This window comes from Pantherophis guttatus, chromosome 5 (assembly GCF_059756535.1).
Source record: "Pantherophis guttatus breed Tessera chromosome 5, ASM5975653v1, whole genome shotgun sequence".
NCBI classification, from domain to species: domain Eukaryota; kingdom Metazoa; phylum Chordata; class Lepidosauria; order Squamata; family Colubridae; genus Pantherophis; species Pantherophis guttatus.
The window spans coordinates 23,094,334-23,113,647 of NC_142067.1; the positions used below are offsets into that span (position 1 = coordinate 23,094,334).

At 36.9% G+C, this 19,314-nt stretch overlaps 2 protein-coding genes across 10 annotated transcripts in view; one reads left to right on the top strand and one right to left on the bottom strand.

Moving 5' to 3' along the window:
- Positions 1-17,779, top strand: part of NUP58 (nucleoporin 58) — a 34,365-nt gene extending 16,586 nt beyond the window's left edge. For 3 of the 7 annotated variants that reach the window (XM_034410529.3, XM_034410538.3, XM_087894705.1), the window contains 3 exons: positions 3,792-3,890; positions 6,622-6,717; positions 7,970-10,259. In XM_034410529.3, the coding sequence (XP_034266420.1) occupies positions 3,792-3,890; positions 6,622-6,717; positions 7,970-8,139 (365 nt within the window). In that variant the 3' untranslated portion in view covers positions 8,140-10,259. Of the gene's footprint in view, positions 1-3,791; positions 3,891-6,621; positions 6,718-7,969; positions 10,260-17,600 lie in introns of those variants that run through there. The other 4 variants (XM_034410547.3, XM_087894704.1, XM_087894706.1 and 1 more) reach the window with 3 other exon arrangements.
- Positions 1-19,314, bottom strand: part of LOC148113304 (uncharacterized) — a 33,647-nt gene that overhangs the window by 7,213 nt on the left and 7,120 nt on the right. Inside the window, exon 5 of one of the 3 annotated variants that reach the window (XM_087894712.1) lies at positions 10,757-11,361. The exons of 1 other annotated variant lie outside the window; for it this stretch is intronic. In XM_087894712.1, the coding sequence (XP_087750838.1) occupies positions 11,339-11,361 (23 nt within the window). In that variant the 3' untranslated portion in view covers positions 10,757-11,338. Of the gene's footprint in view, positions 1-10,756; positions 11,362-11,695; positions 12,234-19,314 lie in introns of those variants that run through there. One more of the 3 variants, XM_087894710.1, reaches the window with a different exon arrangement.

Below are 19,314 nucleotides of genomic sequence, written 5' to 3' on the forward strand. Positions count from 1 at the left end.
CCAGGTGGCTGACTGAAAGAATTCCATTAGAAAGAAAGGTTCATTGAGTTCATCTCATGAGTGAAGTAAGCATCATCACTAGGTTTTTCAGATATGGGGAAAATGTAATTCTTTAACTGTGGTTGTGCAATATAAATGATGTTGGGTTTAATTTAAATTTCTCACATACTTTTGTTCAGAATATAGAACAAAATCTATGCGTAGATGCCTCCGCATGGCAAAAGGCACTTAATTTTCATCAAATACTTTGTATTTAACTGAGTGCCGAAGGAAATTAATGTTTATGTTTCAGTTCCAAATTTATTAGAATTATGAAAATAAGAACTTGCAGATTCTTGGCTTGCAGTACAATAATATTGTTTTAGTTGTGAATACCTGTGAATAAATGTGTCAACATTTGGAAGGGTGACAGTGACCTAAGCAAACCACTCAATCACTGGCCAGATGGACCAGTGATTGTTTTGCACTTCTTTGCTGTGACCTTCAGCCCATATTTAAACTTTGTTATGCTCATCAAAGAACAGCAAACAAATTATAATATTTAGTTGGCTTTCATTTTATGTTTAAATAATATATGGTAGGTTGGTGTTAGTGAGATTAGATGTATGTGAAAATGTTTGTGTTTATGGTGTTGAAGAGACTTCCTATAATAGATAAATAAGTTTCTTTGAAAGGCCATTAAAAATCATTGATTAATCACATTTGAAATATTAAAAGAGCTTGCATTTTTAAAGTCCTAAAGCATTTTTGTAATTACAAGCCAATGCGTAGGGAATGGTTACGTCTTTGTAGGAAAATGTGTTTGCTCTACTTTAAAGCATTATTTGCAATTAAACTGTGCCAACTTCAGCTTTGGCTATTTAGAAATTAAATTAATAATTTATTCCTTTTTAAAATCTTACTCCTAACCCTAACCATTCAAGCAAAGATGGTTTAGTATAGATAGCTAGACATAATCGTGTTTCTCCATTTTGGGCAATTAAAGAATTGGCTATTTTACCTCAGGGTTGGGGAAACTATCACTCTGTAACTCTTACTGAATTGCAACTTCTGGCAATCTTAGCCAGAGGACTTGGAATCTTTGAAGTTGTAGTTCAGCAAGTCTCAAGGTTGCTTCCCTCTGGTTGTGTAGTCTTAACACCTTTCAGCATTGAAAGCTTTACTTTGTAATTCAATCTTGCTGAGAGTGCAGTTTAAAACACTTCTTGGAATGAATACCCTCAGCATGAATACTAAATTGGACCTTCTGTTTCAACAAATGTTGGATAAAATTGAAGGTTTTACTACAATATTGAGATTAAATTAAGATAATTTGACTTTAATAAGAAATGTATTAATCAGATTCTTGGCCAGATGTGTAGAATTTATGCTTTACACCTTTATTTTTTGATACCAAACAGTTTGGACAATGATATTTGGCAAGCTTAATACAGAATATTTATTCTGTCCGGGCTCTTAGTCTGCGATCCCAAACATAAATTATTAAGGGAAGTCCCATTGAAAATAGTGATACTTACTACTGAAAAGCACAAATAAATTGCTGTAGTAGTAGTGAGCTTTATTTATTAAACTTAAATTGTTCTTTAAGGTAATAAATTTTAAATAGCTTGCAGCATATAACTTATATTTTAAATGATTCATAACATGTTATCCAAAGGTGACAAAGTTTATTTTGGCATGGATAATCTGTAGTATTATTTAAATTATGTCTGGATAATTAACTTGAATGAGGTTGTTTGATTTTCTGATACAGAATTGTGCCAATTCAAAATTGCTATTTAGTTGAAAGGTTTTGTCAGTTTGAATTATGAAATCTTATACTTATAAAGTTTAAATATAAAGTCTGTCTTGAACTACTTTAAAAATCTGGAGAAAAAAAGTTGGTTTGGAGGACTGTGGTGTTACTATTTTTCAAGATCTTTCACCAATGGTGCCGCCTCCTGAGATGGAAAACTGATACACTTCCTTAAAAGTGGAACACTGGATGCTTTTTTGTTTTTAGAACCTAACTAACTTCAGATTGAGAACTTTTTAAAGAGCTTCTGGTTACTAACATATATTAATTTGTTTATATCTAGTTTCATTTCTAAATGCAAAATGTCTTTTAAAATATTAGATTCAGAATTAACTAATTCCTTGAAATCAATGTTTTTTCTCATTCTTATTTAAAATAAAAATCAAGTTCAACTGACCCAAAGTCTTCAAATAATATGTATAATATATGTTTAAAATATAAATGAAACCTCAGCTTGCCAAAATAAGTCTTTTAATTGCAAGTTCACAACACTACTTGCCCTTTAACTTATGCTACCATGAATATTACAACCTCTTTTTTGCATTGGGTCATCTAGAATGAGACGTTCCTTGGCAAAAGATTTTCTAAAAGTGCCTTTTGCTTAATATATGATTATTTCTTTAAGTAATGGTTGTGAGAACTTGAAGTTCAAGCATTTATAACTTTATAAAACCAGAAAGGGACCATGCATACTGTCTGACCTGTACATCAAAGTCTGCAATTGTCATCAGTATTAATGTTATTTTAAATTGAAATCATGGTAGATGAATGTATTATAATGCAATAATGAGGTAGAATTTTGGGGGTGGGGTTGTATTTTAAATAGAAAATAATAAATATTCAGGAAAAAAATGAAATGTAAAAAACCTTGGAGTGTTTTAAGTAAAATACTTGCTGGCAAACACTATCATATTGATTAAACCTCCCACTTTGATGATTGCACCATTGGATTTGTAAGTAACAATAGGACATTCATTATTAGAAGGGAATCCAGCAAGTGCTGTTCTGCATTGTCTTAGAACAGTATTTTCTAGATTTTACTGTTGGCCTTCAGCATGATATAATAAACAGATATAAAAAGGCAGGCACAGTATTTGAACTTGACAAAGTCATCAAGTTTAATTAATGCACTAATTGCTGAACTTAAACAGTTTACTGTGAATACTGTCAAGTAGCTTGTATAAATTAGTCAAAAAAAAAATCTAGAACTTTTGTTTCACATTATTTATACCTGGGGCTAATAAGGAGATTTACCACTCCTACCCTGGACTGATGCTAGACATTTTAACAATGATATAAAGCCTATTTTGACAGTCTGCTTATGTAGGGAAACCACTGTCTCCAATCTTCTGAATCTGAAATTTTTTTGAATGTATTGGGCAAGGTACACAATTGTGCCTTTTCTGTAAATGTTTAAATAAACAGGCAAAAATTGTTGTAAATGTAGCAAAGTTCTAACAACTCAGTAACTATCATTTTTTTGTGTGAACCAGCTTGAATTGTCATGTTACTGTGTAATTGACTTGCTCAAAAATGAAAAATAAATTCAATAAAATAAAATTATTGTGTTGTGTTTTATCCACTTGTTTCGTTTGTTTTTTAAAAAAAACTGGATAAAATACTCAGCTGAGTATTTTAATACCAGACATTGGTAACATGATGATTTTATTTGTGTTAATATAAACCTTGATTTTAAAAGAAGCGCTGCTCACATATACTCCCGTCAAGGAGCTGACAGTTTAATTTTAAAATGACATGCTGAGTTGTCCATAAAAACCATGGTCTCATGCTTTGACATAACATAAACGTTTTACCAGTAGCTTCATTTTTGTATTGCATTCCAAATCTAAAATTTAGCAATTGAAGACACTAAGAAAGCTTGGGTGCTCTAAAAAGCATTTGTTAAGCTATGATTTAGTTTTAATGAAGGGTTTGCATCATGGGTCTCTGTTGTGAAACAGTAAGGCAAGCTTTGTTTTCATTTTTTTCATACCAGGGCCACAGCCGACTCTGGGAATTAGTTTTGGAACGCCATTCGGTTCAGGTATTGGCACTGGCTTGCAGTCAAGTGGCTTAGGCTCTTCAAGCCTTGGAGGTACCCTTCTTTAATTTTTTTTTTCCTAATGTTTCACTGAATTACTCTGCAGCACTTCCTGAATTGAATTCGTAGCACACTTCACTGGTGTTTGCAATCTTTACATGTATCAGTCCGCATTGCTGGACTCCTTATAAATGGATATGAAATATCCATAAGCCCCTGATTAATCTCAATGTGCAGCTCACATAAAAAAAACAAACCAGTGCAGCTGAAAGTCTTTCTTGAGAGAGTGGGAAAATGGTAACCTTAGTGCCCTTTGGACTTTTTATAGTTCACAGATATGATGCTTTATTTGCATTGTTATTTTTTGTTCATTGTTATTCCTGATTTATTTCATTATCTCTGTTGGGAAAATGTTTTTGGTAATAAGGAGTCATCTTTTTTTTTCTGGAATTTATTTAGGTTTTTAAACTTTTTTTTTTTTTTTTTTTTTACTTCAATGGACATTTAAGTAAATGTCCATCATTTGGGGAGGCAAAGATTATTTCCTAAAATGTTATTGAATTGCATGTTTGCAGAAATCGTATTAAATACATTTATAGTTTGTTATGTATCTTAATTTTATGGAATAAGATGCATATAAACTGCATTTTATTTTTTTATTTTAAAAAAATCCCAAAATATGTTAATATATTAATGTACCAGTTTTCTTTCTCTGGTGATATTTCAGTGGGAAGGGTAACCATTAGTCCGTTGTTAATACACAGATCCAGAAATTCTAATTAACCACACTTCAAGAAATGTATTAGTTTACGTAAGATTTGGACAAGCCTGGAGATCTTTTTTCTTTTCACCAACCCAAATAAATTAAAAATGATGCAAAATGCAGCCTCAGTAGTGGTGTAATTACATTATTATGCAATCAAGGATAAATAGAAGTATGGGAGTTAACTTGCAAATATGGACATCAAAGAAATGTTAAAAGATTAACTCCGTTCAGACTTCACAAATAATCATCTTGTTATTTGTATTATGTTGCAGTCATATTTTCCCTTTCAGAGGACTAGTTTCTTAAATCAAAAAGCAAATGGCTTAAAACTTCCATTCACTTTCCTATTTAGTTACAAGAAATTAAGCAGTAAAATAAACTTTGCTTAGTATTTCAATTGTTCTGCAAGCTATCCTATCAATGTAGAGCAGGGGTGTCAAACTCACATCATCACGGCGGCATCACATAATGCATCGAGCCCGCAGGCTGGGGGTTTGATAGTTCTGATGTAGAAGGATGTAATGCGTTACAAAATCTACCCAAAGCCTTTTTTTCAGATTCAGTATTTGGCATTATTTGGCAGTGAATAGCAGAAGACTCTATCCATTTATTATCACAAATCTTTCCAATGCAGCTGGCGGAAAAGACAAGTCTATATATTTATTTTCAAGGGGCCATAAGTGGGCTAATGATGCAATGTCCTTAAGTGTATGACTGCTGAAATGACAGGAATTTTTAAATAAATTAAGCTTTTGCTATATCTGAAGTAATTTTTTACTTCCTAATTTTATTTATTTAAGATAATCATACAACCACCCATCTTTAATCAACTCTCAATTGTATACACATTTATAACATGGAAGAAATCTGGTTTTTACAGTTTTCAATTATTATGTGAATAGTTTGGGATTTAATTAGGAAATACAATTAGTCTGTCTATAGTATTTTAAGTTTAACCTGAAATTTATGAGAAAAAAATTCACAATAATAAAATAGTCACTAATGTTAATAAGATTTCCTTTGATAAAACTGATAAAACTTTTTCAGAGCACCTGAAGAACATACAGGTTTTAGCAGAACTTTTTATAGTAGGCTTAGGAAATACTTTAAAAACCTATAATACTTGAAGTTTGATCGGTGTTAGCAGAAATTCCACCGTAAGTTCTGCCTTGCTTGAAGTAAGAAAAATATTTCCTTTCTTCCATGTGCCTTCAAAGTGTTCTCTGAAGCATGTATAGCAGTGGTGGCTGAAATTGACTTGTGCAAACAGATTCTTCCTTGGTTGCACATAAAAAGTACAAAGGGGATCTGATTAGCAGGACTAAATCTGGATCCACTGTAAAGTTTCTTGAGATTATAAATTATTATGAGGGGATTTCTGCCTCTGCAACGTTCACTATTAAAGATTTTCTGTGTAAAGGTGTTATTTCCAACATGCCACTTTTATTATACACTTTATACATACCTACCAAAGATATTGCATCTAGTGAAAATTCATTGCTGTAGTATGTTTTATAGTTTTTAGGGTTATTAGCCATAGACAATTCAATTTTATCTATTGGTTTTTGCAAGTAGTGGTTGAGCAAAGGCAGAATGAATAAAATAGGTTACCTAAAACAAGAAGAGATGACAAAATTATCTATAGGCTCATGTCATTTTTTTAAAAATTGCAAACTGATGGCTGACAGCGGATGCCTCATGTGGAAACATTTAAGGTATTTCCTTATTCATAAAAAAGAATGAAAAGGTGTGAAGTCTAGAATTAAAATAACAATATAAGTAAGTAATACAAACTAAGATGGCTGACCACTGTCAGATTTGCAAAGTATATGCAATGAATCAGTGGGTTCTTAATATAGACACGGGCAGAGTACCAAAGGGATGTTGATTTCAGTTTAGTTAGGCTTTAGAGCCTCGTTGATAAAATATTGTGTGATAAACTTAACACATTGTGTGATTAAAAGCAATTCGACCTGTGCACCTTAACTTGTGTTTCCTATCTGCTACTGTTTGTCCTAGGATTTGCAGGTAGCGCTGGTTTTGGAAGCAGTGCTCCAGGTGCGCCATCGTTTGGATTTGGAGTGGCAAATAAGCCTTCAGGAAGCCTTAGTGCAGGTTTGTTCTGTTCTGAATGTTTTATGGGGCAGTTAAGTTTTCTGTACAAAGTATTTTGGTCACAAAATACAGTTTTGTGATATTTTCTATGTAGGAATTTACAATCATTCTTACAAATGAGGTCCTATGAAGAATGTTGACCCTAAAATATATCAGAAACATTCAGCTGCTCATCCAGATATTCCAATCTGAGAATGGAAAAGGGGATGTTTTGGTCTTAGAATATTCATCCTTGTACTTTTCTGCTTTAAGGAAAAAAAATAATCTTATTGGGCTTCCCTGCTATACACCTAAATGGCACTGCCTCTTTGTGCTTGACCAATTTCCCCCTGAATAAAAAGCCTTTAAATATATTTATTATATCTATAATGATACTTATTCTCTGCACACTTTGAAAATTATTCAAAAGAAGTGCTCTGGATCTCGCCTTTTTTTTTTTCTTTTCAATAACAGTCTTAATTTTTTTCAGGCTTCCATGTGGGCCATTTGTAATGAATGTTCTCAAAATACTGGGTTTCATTTCTGTCTTTAATGTTAATGTGACTCTTAAAACAATAGCACCTTTTCCAGATTTGCACAAAAAGTTAAAAAATAGTTGGGCACAAAAGGTTAAAAAATAGTTGGGCGGTTTTATTGATTGGAAAAGAAGTGCTCTGCTTACTCAGTGTTGGAAGCATTTTTTCCAAATCACTGTTCAGACATCCTGCCCACATAAACTTAATAACTTTCCTGGTACATTTTGGGTGAGTTAGGATTGCAATTCCCAAAAATTTGGATTAGTCAGGCTCATTGGGAATTAAGGGAGTTGTGATTCCAGCTTATATAGAGGCCTTCAGGTAGCAAAGATTGACTGTGTTATTTTGCCTTGTGATAAGGTTATAAGCTTCTGAGAGTTACATTGCTTTTGAGCTAAAGGTAAAGTTAATTTGAAATGTCTCTTATTTTTAACTCTGAAAGTTAATTTAACGCCTCTTTAAATTAAAAATTCAAATCCTATAAACCTATGTTCCACTCATGGTAAAATTGAATAGACATAATACTAGCTTCTTTCAGTCTCCTAATAATATTGTCCATATTATATAGATTATACTTCATTTAGCATTATTTGAGCTTCCTATGCTATGTAGCTTATCAGGCAGCAAGGGATCCCCAGCATTTTCAAATTGCACTTCACGCTTAAAGAACTCAAAATCCGTTGTGCTTTATGTGATCACATCTGTTCACTTTGAAATGTTTTCCCCTCCTTTACAAGGCTTTGGCAATTCGAGCACATCTGGGTTTAACTTCAGCAATCCTGGCATCACAGCATCTGCTGGCCTGACATTTGGGGTGTCCAATCCAGCCTCTGCAAGCTTTGGTACAGGAGGACAACTTCTCCAGCTGAAGAAACCCCCAGCTGGAAACAAAAGGGGGAAAAGATAAATATGAAAAAAAGGATGGGTGGGATAGGGTCAGGTGAAAAAAAAGGACTATGCTTTCATTTAGTTCATCCTGAAAATATATATTTTTTTAAACTGATATAGTAGGTGCTCTGTGTCCTTGGAGATTTATAACATTTTGCTACTTCTTCCCATTATGGGCTAAAAACTGTAATTGTTACAAATGCTCTATTTTTTGTGAATCAAAGCTTCTTTGTCTTCTATATATGTAATTATTAAGGAAACTTATAAAACCATCTATTTAATGTAATGTTGGTAACAAATTATTTTTGTCAATATGATTTCCGCCATACATAGGTATGCATATTTGGTTTCTTTTTAAAGTGAAAGTATATTCTAATATTCAGAATCTTAAATCCATATCTTCTGTTTTGTGATATGGCCTTTTAAAAACATCAGGGTGGTTTTGTGTATATGTATGTAAATATATACAGTATAATGAACACTCACGTATATGAATTATATATAATGCATTTCAAACCATGTGGGTTATTTCTAAGTGCGAGTTTGGGGTATTCTATCATGTCCTTAAATACTGTTAGCATATGCAAGAGCAGTTGTAATATCTACTGCATGTATGATATTGTGACCTGTTTGGGTTCTCTCTTTTTTCCATTTCATTTTTCCTTCAAAGCATTAACTGAATTTGGTGTTCACTATAAGCATTCTATATGGATTTGTTTCTGAACTGTTGTGATCTATCTTTAGAGAGAAAGGCTTCAGAAGGCTTTTTGAGAATTTTGGAATGGCCTCAGTTTGCATAAAATGTTCATGTGTGATTGATGGGTGCCCACAGTTTAACATGGACAGAGAATTGTCATACATGACTCTGTGACAATTTATCAGGAGAGTAAAGCTCTTAACTAAAATTCCCTGCAAATTTAATTTGTTGCAGCATTTCCCATGGACTTTGTTTTCTCATGTTATACAGTTCATCCAAGTAGAAATTGCCTAGGCCAGAAGTCTTCAAACTTGGCAGCTTTAAGACTTGTGGACTTCAACTCCCAGAATTCTGAGAGTTGAAGTCCACAAGTCTTAAAGCTGCCAAGTTTGAGGACCCCTGGCCTAAGCCATGGCCTTTGTAAACCAGATTTACGCTGGTAAATTTATGCTGAGGGATTTTTCTACCATCATGAGGAAGACCAACTGACCTCAATTGCACCATTCCAAACAGATGCATAAAATCTCCAATCTGGAGTTGATGCTTGCCTATCTTAAGTAGATAGCAGGTTTCTTGCTAGCTTATAAATCATAGGATGAAAGATGTTTGTTAATTAATAATTTGTTTTCAGACAATTTCAGCAGAACAATTCTTACTCTGGTTGAGTTTATAGTATTGTTGAGCTGTATACCCAACTACACAAATGTTTAAAGAGAAGCAACAGGAATATTTATTGCCTTAAATGATGGGTTAGAACCCCAGTCCTTGAACTGTGCTGCTAGCGCTGACCCCATTTAGTTCCACAGGGTTTGTGCTAGGGCCTTTTTTTTTTTTTTTTTAAGAGTCAGATTGTAAATCTCTACAGCACGTGTGTACAGAATTTTGGTGAAGTCTAACCTTTTTACACAGAGAATATTTTGTATATAACTCAAAGAAATGTTCACAATTTGACTGAGGCACCTTTCAGAAACAAACAGGTGTATGTACATATCCTGGTTATGAAGTTGGCTGCTTTCAGTTCAGTACTATTTTTGTAAGTTCCGAATGTTTTATGTCATACAAGAGCGAGTTGTCTGGCCAAATGTGAGTTTTGAATGCGATAGATTCAGAGCCTATTTAGCACAAGGCTTTTCATATTGGTTGTGAATAGCACCAAAGTTTGAAGGTTTTTATTTTTATTTTTTCATTGTGGAAGGAGGAGGTTTTTAATTTTTGTTGAATTAAGGAGGGTTAAATGAATTTTGTTTTAAATTTGTATTGTGTTGCGCTTCAGTTAAAGTTAGTAGACCTGATATATGTATGTTACGGCTTTTTACACAATTACAGTGTTAAATCACTGAGTTCTTTAATGTATATAATTTGTGAAGCTATTTTTTAACAGTGCTGCTGTCTTTGTCTGTGTGTGCAACTTTTTGTTTCTCAAATAAAATTGTTTGAAGGAAGTATGTCATTGACATTTGCCTTAATAACTTGCCTTTCTTGTTTTCTCTAAGGCACAAAATCACATTCCATGGTTTCTTTGGACAATAACATTTTGGCCTTGTTCATACATATGTATACATACCTACATAGCAGTAGTGGGTTGCCCCCAGTTCGCACTGGTTCTATAGAACCGGTAGTAAAACCGGCAGGAGGTTCCGTCCACTGACCTTGACATCAAAATGCTTCTGTGCATGCGCAGAAGCTTCTGCGCTTGCACAGAAGAGCAAGCGAAGCGCGCGCGGCCCCACTGCGAACCAGTAGTAAAGGTAAGTAGAATCCACCCCTGCTACATAGATACACAGAGAGAGAGAGAGATAAATGGGTGTGTGTATGGATTAACTGATAAATATTTTAAAATAATTGGCATACTATTAGTTTTAATAATATGCCAATCCAATCTATTTAAAAAGTGACATTTTGTTCTATGAATAGGATGTGTCACTTAAATCAATACATCTTTCAGAATTCTTGCTTTTATTGAAATTCATTTTGTCTTTCATGCAGATGACACATCTATATAGACAACTAAGACGTGATAATAAAAAATAATGAATTTTCCCCTTTGCTATATAGTCAGTTTCAGTAGGTTGAAGTGATGTAACTTTTAATTTGTAGCTGGATTGTACAAGTGAAGTATTTGTGTTCTGTTTCAATGGAGTTCGTCCAGAAAAGGCATTGTTTCTTCAGCTCCTACTTCAGTGGAATTTGCACAGAACAATTTCTCATGACTGAATGCCCCAGGTTAGTCATTTTTTGTGAAACAGATGCTCTGGATTTTTCATGCTTTGCATGAAGTGTTTCAAAGATTCTGAAGATTTCTTGATTGTGTAAATTATTTTGAAATCCCATGTACCTTTCCCAGGATTGTTCAGTGAGATAAAAGAAAAATTGTTTGCTAGTAGATAGTTTATATGGCAATGCAATTCATATTTTCAAGGAAGACACTATATATGTGGATGCTTGCATGTCTGATTAAGAAGTCCAAATTGTGTGGGCAACTCCAGCTAAAAACTTGAAATACCAAGTGTCAGGAAATCATCTAAACCAGAACTTGAAAAATCACTGTAGATAAAGGAAAAAAGTATTAGTGTATACAATAAGAATTTTAGTACTGGAAGATAATCTTAGAGGTTGCTTAGGCCAACTCAATTTAGCAATCTTGAAACTACAAATCCATAATAGACTCTAGCTTTTACAAAGAATCCATTACAGTAGTGAGATTCTTTTACATTGTCAAACAGCTCTTAAGATTATTAGAACATTGTTTCAGCTCCCAGAATTCTCTAGTCAGCTTGGAGTTGAATTGAACGCATCTTAAAAGGCTGAGGTTGAGAAATACTAGCAGTATGTGGGAAAGAGGAGGAAAAAAAGGTTGTCAGAAGGAAATTAGGCTGGCTTCAAAAATCTGATCAAGTTTATTGGATTAAACATTCTCAGCCTAGTCCATTTTATAGGGCGGATTAAAAGCCAAAATGACATTTAAAAATGACTGGCTTTAAGGATGAAATGATAAGGGCTTTTTTCCATCATGGTTACCGTGTGAAAATACTGTCAGGTTATCAAAGAAGTTTAATATTTTGTCATTTATTGAATTCACCCCCTCCCTCATTGTCATGGTGCAAAAAGATTTTGGCATATCAGTGATGCTGGTAATTCAAACCCTGGTAGAGGACAAACAAGAACTTGGTATTGGGAGAAGGAAGGAAGTTGGAACAGTGGAGTGAATATAGGGTAATTTGTGGATATGACACTTGGAAGAATATGGGGTTTATTATGGTCAGCATACAGCTTGTTGGCACCATGAAGCTCTATAAGAGTGGGGAATCAGTTTGTCTGCCTCAAAGCCCTGTGTGTCCCGCTTGTTTCCATCTGGGCTTTAAGATATTCGGTTTAGTGAGTCAGTCTGCACACATCTATAGTCGATTTCTGTAATTCTGAAAGGAAAAGAATATTTTCAGTAATTGCTCCAAGTGGCTTCTCCAGCCGGCCGAATCTGAGATACCACTTGCAGAATGAAGGAGCTGGCTTAAGGGATAGGAAATAAATGTAGAGTTGACCTTTGGATAGGGAAGCAGTGGTGGGTTTCAAATTTTTTTACTATCGGTTCTGTGGACGTGGCTTGGTGGGCATGGTATGGCGTGGCTTGGTGGGCGTGGCAGGGGAAGGATACTGTAAAATCTCCATTCCCTCCCCAATCCAGGGGAAGGTTACTGCAAAATCCCCATTTCCTCCTGCTTAGCTGGGACTTGGGAGGCAAAGAATAGATGGGAGCAGGGCCAGTCAGAATTTTTACTACCGGTTCTCCGAACTACTCAAAATTTCTGCTACTGGTTCTCCAGAACTGGTCAGAACCTGCTGAAACCCACCTCTGTAGGGAGGTGGGTTTGTGTGAGCTACCAAGAGGGCCTTGCAGAAAGGTTACACAGTGCTAAAAAAGAAGAAAATGTGAGGAGAAAAAACAACTGCATCTTGATTTTGTTTAGAACAAAAGGGAGAAACCTGGACAGGTTTTCAAAATTCTGCCTTTACCTTACTACTGTACAATAAAGAGTATTTCTGGAATCTCTGCCTCGCTTATTTCTTGACCTGGCCTACTTCAAATGTCTAGCAAAATGAAGTGAACAGCAATCTTGACAATGTGAGCACTGTCACCTACATGCTGGATCATTGGCCCTTCCTGCTCCTTTGGTTAGTCAAGGGAGGCATGGTTTTTTGGATCAAAGTGATTAATTCTTTGAGAAAGCATGCAGTCTCTGTTGCTATGATAGAGATGATGATGCACCTTTTCTTGAATAAGCCATCTATTGATCCAGCCATATTGGACAACTTCCACCCAGGGTCTAATCTTCACTGTTTGACGATGGTTTCACTTATTTCTAAGTGAAAGGTTTCAGCTAGTGTTTATCAGTATTTGCATTTTATATATGTTTATATTTAAGTGTAGTATTAGACCTATTCTTTCAACAACAATCCTATGACATAAGTTGGGACTAAGAGACAGTGACTGGCCCAAAGTCCTGCATGAGCTTCTACGTCCAAATCTGGCCATGAACCTAGTTCTCCTTTATTCTACTACAGGTAATCCTCGAACACAATTGAGCCCAAAATTTCTATTGCTAAGCAAAACATTTGTTAAGTGAATTTTGCTGCATTTTATTACTTTTCTTGCCACAGCGGTTAAGTGAATCACTGCAATTACCAAGTTAGTAACATGGTTATTACGTGAATCTGTTTTCCCCATTGACCCCGGGACATTGCAACCATCATAAATAAGTGGCCAAGTATATAAATTTTGATCATGGGGATGCTGCAACGCTCATAAGTGTGAAAAACAGTCATAAGTCACTTTTTTCAGTGCCATTGTAACTTCGAACAGTCACTAAATGAAATGTTGTTAAGTCGAGGACTAAGTACTAAATTCAAACCTTTGGCCATTTTCTTCTGTGATGTTACAGGCTTTTATTTAGTTTCCCCATGTTGTTCAAGCCATCTATGAATCTGCTTGGAAAGATCAGTCATCAATATATAGATGATACCCAGTAATATATATCGAGGCCAGACTGAGCAGAAAATGCTATGGATGCTTTTAACCCAGTGTAGCAGAAATGAGAGAATGAATGGGGGACAAAACAAGCTCAAACTGAATCCAAATAAGAGGGAGTTTGTTCAAAAATCACCAGCCCATTATGACAACTGTGAATAATTAGCTGGTGAAGGTCATTGCCAGGAGTCCTTTACCTACCTCTGCCTATATGCAAGCTGCAAAAGCCTTGATCACCCAGTATCACAGAAGAGCCATGGTGGCGCAGTGGTTAGAGTGCACTACTGCAGGCTACTTCTACTGACTGCTGGCTGCCTGCAATTTGGCAGTTTGAATCTCACCAGGCTCAAGGTTGACTCATCCTTGCATCCTTCCGAGGTGGGTAAAATGAGGACCCAAATTGTGGGCAATAGGCTGACTCTGTAAACTACTTAGGGCTGTAAAGCGGTATATAAGTCTTAAGTGTTATTGCTATTGCTATCACACCATCATAAACACAAGATTAGATTATTGTTGGGGCTGCTTGTGACTCCCCAAAAGTCATAGTTCTCAGAATGTGGAGACTGGTTGTTGAGAAGCAAGTGGTTCTATAGAAGAGTAATGTTTCTGTTGCAATCGCTTCCACTGTCTTTGCAATTACAATTCATAGTGCTGGTTATGACCTATAAAATCTGATAATAGATTTTTTGTTAAATATGGGACATTTCTTAAACTCAGTTTGCCTTTCCTGTGAGTTTAAACTAAGAACAAACTGGGCCAACGAATTGATCTGAACATACTGCTTTGTTCAAGATTCATCTTGAAATTTACCTTAATTTTTCCAGTGGGTTTTATAATCAGTAATTTTATTACTTATTATAAACATATCCCCAATACTCTTGTCCCAACACTTATAGATGTGGGGAAAGCATTCTGAGCTTTACTTCTTTATTAATAGCAGGAATTATCATCCATTCAATCTAACAGTTCTAATCTAGCCAGTATCATTAAAAGTTCAAGTTTGTTGTCAAATGTATGTTTGGAAGAAATATCTGAAGTCTTGGATGGCCTCAAGGAAATGAAGTTCCAGCTGTCATAGCAGTGTAAAATAATAGGAATATATTAATTCTGAGCAAAAAGGAGAACAAAATGAATCAACCTAAAATTTCACTAAAATGTTGTTGGTATATTAAATAAAACACTGAAGAAATTAGTTTTCTTTGAAGCACAAGCTTTATAGCTGGGTATTACCATTTATCTACATTTCCACTAGATGGCAGTAGTTACCAGGTTATTTATTTCCCTGTTGATACCAAGGCTATTATAGTATCTTAGATTTTTGCTTCCCATTTCCATACAAAACTCTACATTACTATAAGAGGCTCCTATATATTTCTGTAAGCTACACCAAAACTCTTATTCATCCTGAACATGTGGGAATAGACTTTATGTATATATATTTTGAATTGGAGCAACACAGATGTTTAACTTTCTTCCCAGCTATCTGTTTTGGGCACAATATAAGGCATGGATATATGACAGTCTAAGAGAGCGAAGTATTTCTTCCACTCAGCCAAAGCATTCATCTCTAATCAAGAAGTCCTCTTTTCTGCTATTAAACAAGAGATGGCCAACCTATCATTTTTACCATTGTCAATGGTGAATAGTACAAGGAATTGTAGTTCAACAACATCACAGGCCATGTTCAAAGATCGCAGGCGAAACAAATCCAAAGATCGGGTTAGAGACCTACTGTGTAACATGTAGTCTGCTCCAGTGGTGGGTTGCAACCGGTTTGGTTCAGATCTTGCGAACCAGTAGTAACGGCAGCGGGAGGCTCCACCCACCCGTCATCACGGACGCTCTGCACATGTGCAGAAGCACCGCATGCGAGCGAAGTGAGCATGCCCGTGTGCTCCCATTGCAAACCGGTAGCGAAGGTAAATGGAACCCATCCCTAGTCTGCTCCTATGAAGAGCTAGCTCTATAACTTCAGATCAGCATTCCCTAATCCCGTGATGGCGAACCTATGGTACATGTTTGTTTGTTTGTTTGTTTTGTTTTATTTGATTTGTATACTGCCCTACTCCCGAAGGACTCAGGGCGGTGAACAGCCAAGCAATAAAATACATAAATACAAAAATTTAAAAAACCAGTTAAAATCAAATTAAATCATTTTGGCCCAGACAAATTAAAACACCCCAATAATTTAAGAACAGAATTAAAATTTATATATTAAAAGAGGGAGGAGATTAGGCCAAGCCTGCTTGATGGAATAAAAGAGTCTTCACAGCGCGGCGGAAGGTGCGCAGATCTGGGATCCTCCGTATCTCTGGGGGGAGCTCATTCCAGACGGTAGGTGCCCCCACAGAGAAGGCTCTCCCCCTAGGGGTCGCCAGCCGACATTGTTTGGCTGACGGCACCCGGAGGAGTCCCTCTCTATGAGAGCGTACTGGCCGGTGGGAGGCTAGTGGTGGTAGTAGGCGGTCCTGTAGATAACCAGGTCCTAAGCCATGGAGCGCTTTAAAGGTGGTAACCAAAACCTTGAAGCGCACCCGGAAGACCACCGGGAGCCAGTGCAGCTCGCGCAGGAGAGGTGTCACATGGGAGCGCCATGTCGCTCCCATAACCACCCGCGCGGCCGCACTCTGCGCCAGTTGGAGCCTCCGGGTGCTCCTCAAGAGAAGCCCCATGTAGAGAGCATTACAATAGTCCATGTGCCGGAAGTGGCACGCAGAGCCATCTCTCTGGGCACGCCAGCTGTCACCTGTTGCTTTTCTGGGTTCCAGTGTCCACCTATGTGCCGGCCAGCTGGCCTTCGCGCACACGGGAGCACCGGAAAGGAGAAAAAAAACGGCACTCGGTGCCGAAAAGGTTTACCAATACTGCCCTAATCTATTTTGGCTATTATGCTTTTAACATTTATTTTGTTTTTAGTTATTAGGAGCACTTTTGTAGGGAAGGCAAAATATCCATTCTGTTAATAAATAAGAAATGTACATGGCTTAATGTTTTGGAAGTAAACATTAGGAGAAAGTTTTTAATGGTAAGACCTGTTTGACAGTAGGGGAGAGGCATAATGGCTACTAGGACTGAGAAGTTCAGGCCAAACCAAGGAACCAAGTTATCATAGTTTCTTCCCATCTATCAAATGGCTACCAAGATCGTAGTTTCTTCCCACTGAACTGTCCTGCAGTTGTTAGAGACAAAAGAAATCTAGCACAAAACAGATTAAGTAGCCCTCATTGTTAATATAAATAGTCCTCAACTTACGATCACAATTGAGCCTAACATTTATATTACTAAGTGAGACATTTGTTAAGTGAGTTTTGCTCCATTTTACAACTTTTCTTGCCACAGTTGTTAAGTGGATCACTGCAGGTGTTAAGTTAGTAACACGGTTGTTAAGTAAATCTGGCTTCCCATTGACTTTCCTTGTCACAAATTTGCAAAAAGAAATCGCATGACCTCAGGACACTGCAACTGTCATAAATATGAGTCAGGGACCAAGCGTCTGAATTTTGAAGACGTGGCCAGGGGAATGCTGCAACGGTCATAAGTGTGAAAAATGGCCATAAGTCACTTTTTTCAATGCCGTTGTAACTTTGAACAGTCGCTAAATGAACTGTTGTAAGTTGAGGACTACCAGTATAATATATGCATATAATGTATATTGGAGTGTCTTGCAGTCATGAAAGACAAAAATGCTAGCCCAAAACAGATTCATAAATGTAATATGTACTGTAGTTTGTCTAAGCTGTTCTCATTTTCTGTTTGGCAGGCATTGATAAGAAACCATCATCTACACAGGTAAGGCTCAGAACTATCCTAGAAAACATTGAAATACCACCAAATTCCACTCTTGAATAATTATTGTATGGTTCCAATGCTTCAGCTCCTCTTCAGGAAAAGCTCCTCTTCCTAGACTAAGTAAAGCAACACTGCATGTTTCCACCCAAATCAGCTTTTGCATTTATTCATTTTCAGTTTCTTTTCATATTTGAGTTCGGATTATTCTGCTTAACACTAAATAAAGTTAGCATGGTTACAAATGGTTCTGGAAAAGGCACCACATTTACTCCTTCTGTGCTTTTAATAACAGCTTGATCTTCAAGAGTTGATTAGGCAATTAATGTATTTTTATATATACGCACACATGCATGCACTCATACATATAGTATGTATACAAACACATACATATACATCAATGGTTAAATCCAATTTTTTTTTTATTACCGGTTCTGTGGGCGTGACTTGGTGGACGTGGCTTGGTGGGCATGGCAGGGGAAAGATACTGCAAAATCTCCATTCCCTCCCCACTCCTAGGGGAAGGATATTGCAAAATCCCCATTCCCACTCCACTCCAGGGGAAGGATACTGCAAAATCCCCATTCCCATCCCACTCCTGGGGGAAGGATACTGCAAAATCCCCATTCGCTCCCCACTCTGGGGCTAGCCAGAGGTGGTATTTGCTGGTTTTCCGAACTACTCAAAATTTCCGCTACCAGTTCTCCAGAATCTGTCAGAACCTGCTGGATTTCACCCTGATATACATATATATGTATACACACACACATATACATCAGGGGTGGGTTGTAAAATTTTTTACTATTGGTTTTGTGGGCGTGGCTTGGTTGTCATGTGACAATTATTTAGGATTTAGCAGAGGTAGTGGTCTACCAGGATTTTAACTGCTTGCAGAGCTGTACCGATCTACCCATTTATTTTTGTAGGCACTGGTCTACCCATTTATTTTTGCAGGCACTGGTCTACCCATTTATTTTTGCAGGCACTGGTCTACTCATGTATTTTTGCAGGCACTGGTCTACTCATTTATTTTTGCAGGCACCGGTCTACTCATGTATTTTTGCAGGCACTGGTCTATTCATGTATTTTTGCAGGCACTAGTCTACTTTTGTTGTTTTCTTTTAGCACTGATCAGCTGTAGGGCGGCCTTTTGAAGCCCCATGGCAAGAGTTTAAACAGTTTTTTTCCCTCCATCCATCAGCTGGGACTCAGAGGCAGCAATAGATTGGGGGTAGGGCCAAATAAAAGGTAAGAATAACGCGGGGGGGGGTGGGGGGGCAGGGGCGAAGAACCGGTTTGGTGATGTCATATCGTCACCGCTACCGGCTCCACGGAACCGGGCCGAACTGGGAGGAACCCACCACTGATATACATATACACAATGGTGGGATTCAGCTGGTTCGCACCAGTTCGGGTGAAACAGTTGTTAAATTACCACCACCACCCTGCTATCTAAGTGGATCCTGGGCGCTGCGCTGCAAATGGAGAAAAGGGCAACGGAGCAGCCGGCAGAAGGGAAGGAGGAGGAACAAGGGGAAGAAATAGGGAAAGTGGCCTTCTCCTTCTCTCGCACCGGCTGCTCCGTTGCCCGTTTCTCCATTGCAGTGCAGCGCCGTGCCCAGGATCCACTTTGATAGCGGGGTGGGGGGTGGGATAATTTAACAACCGGTTCACCCAGGGTCAAGTTG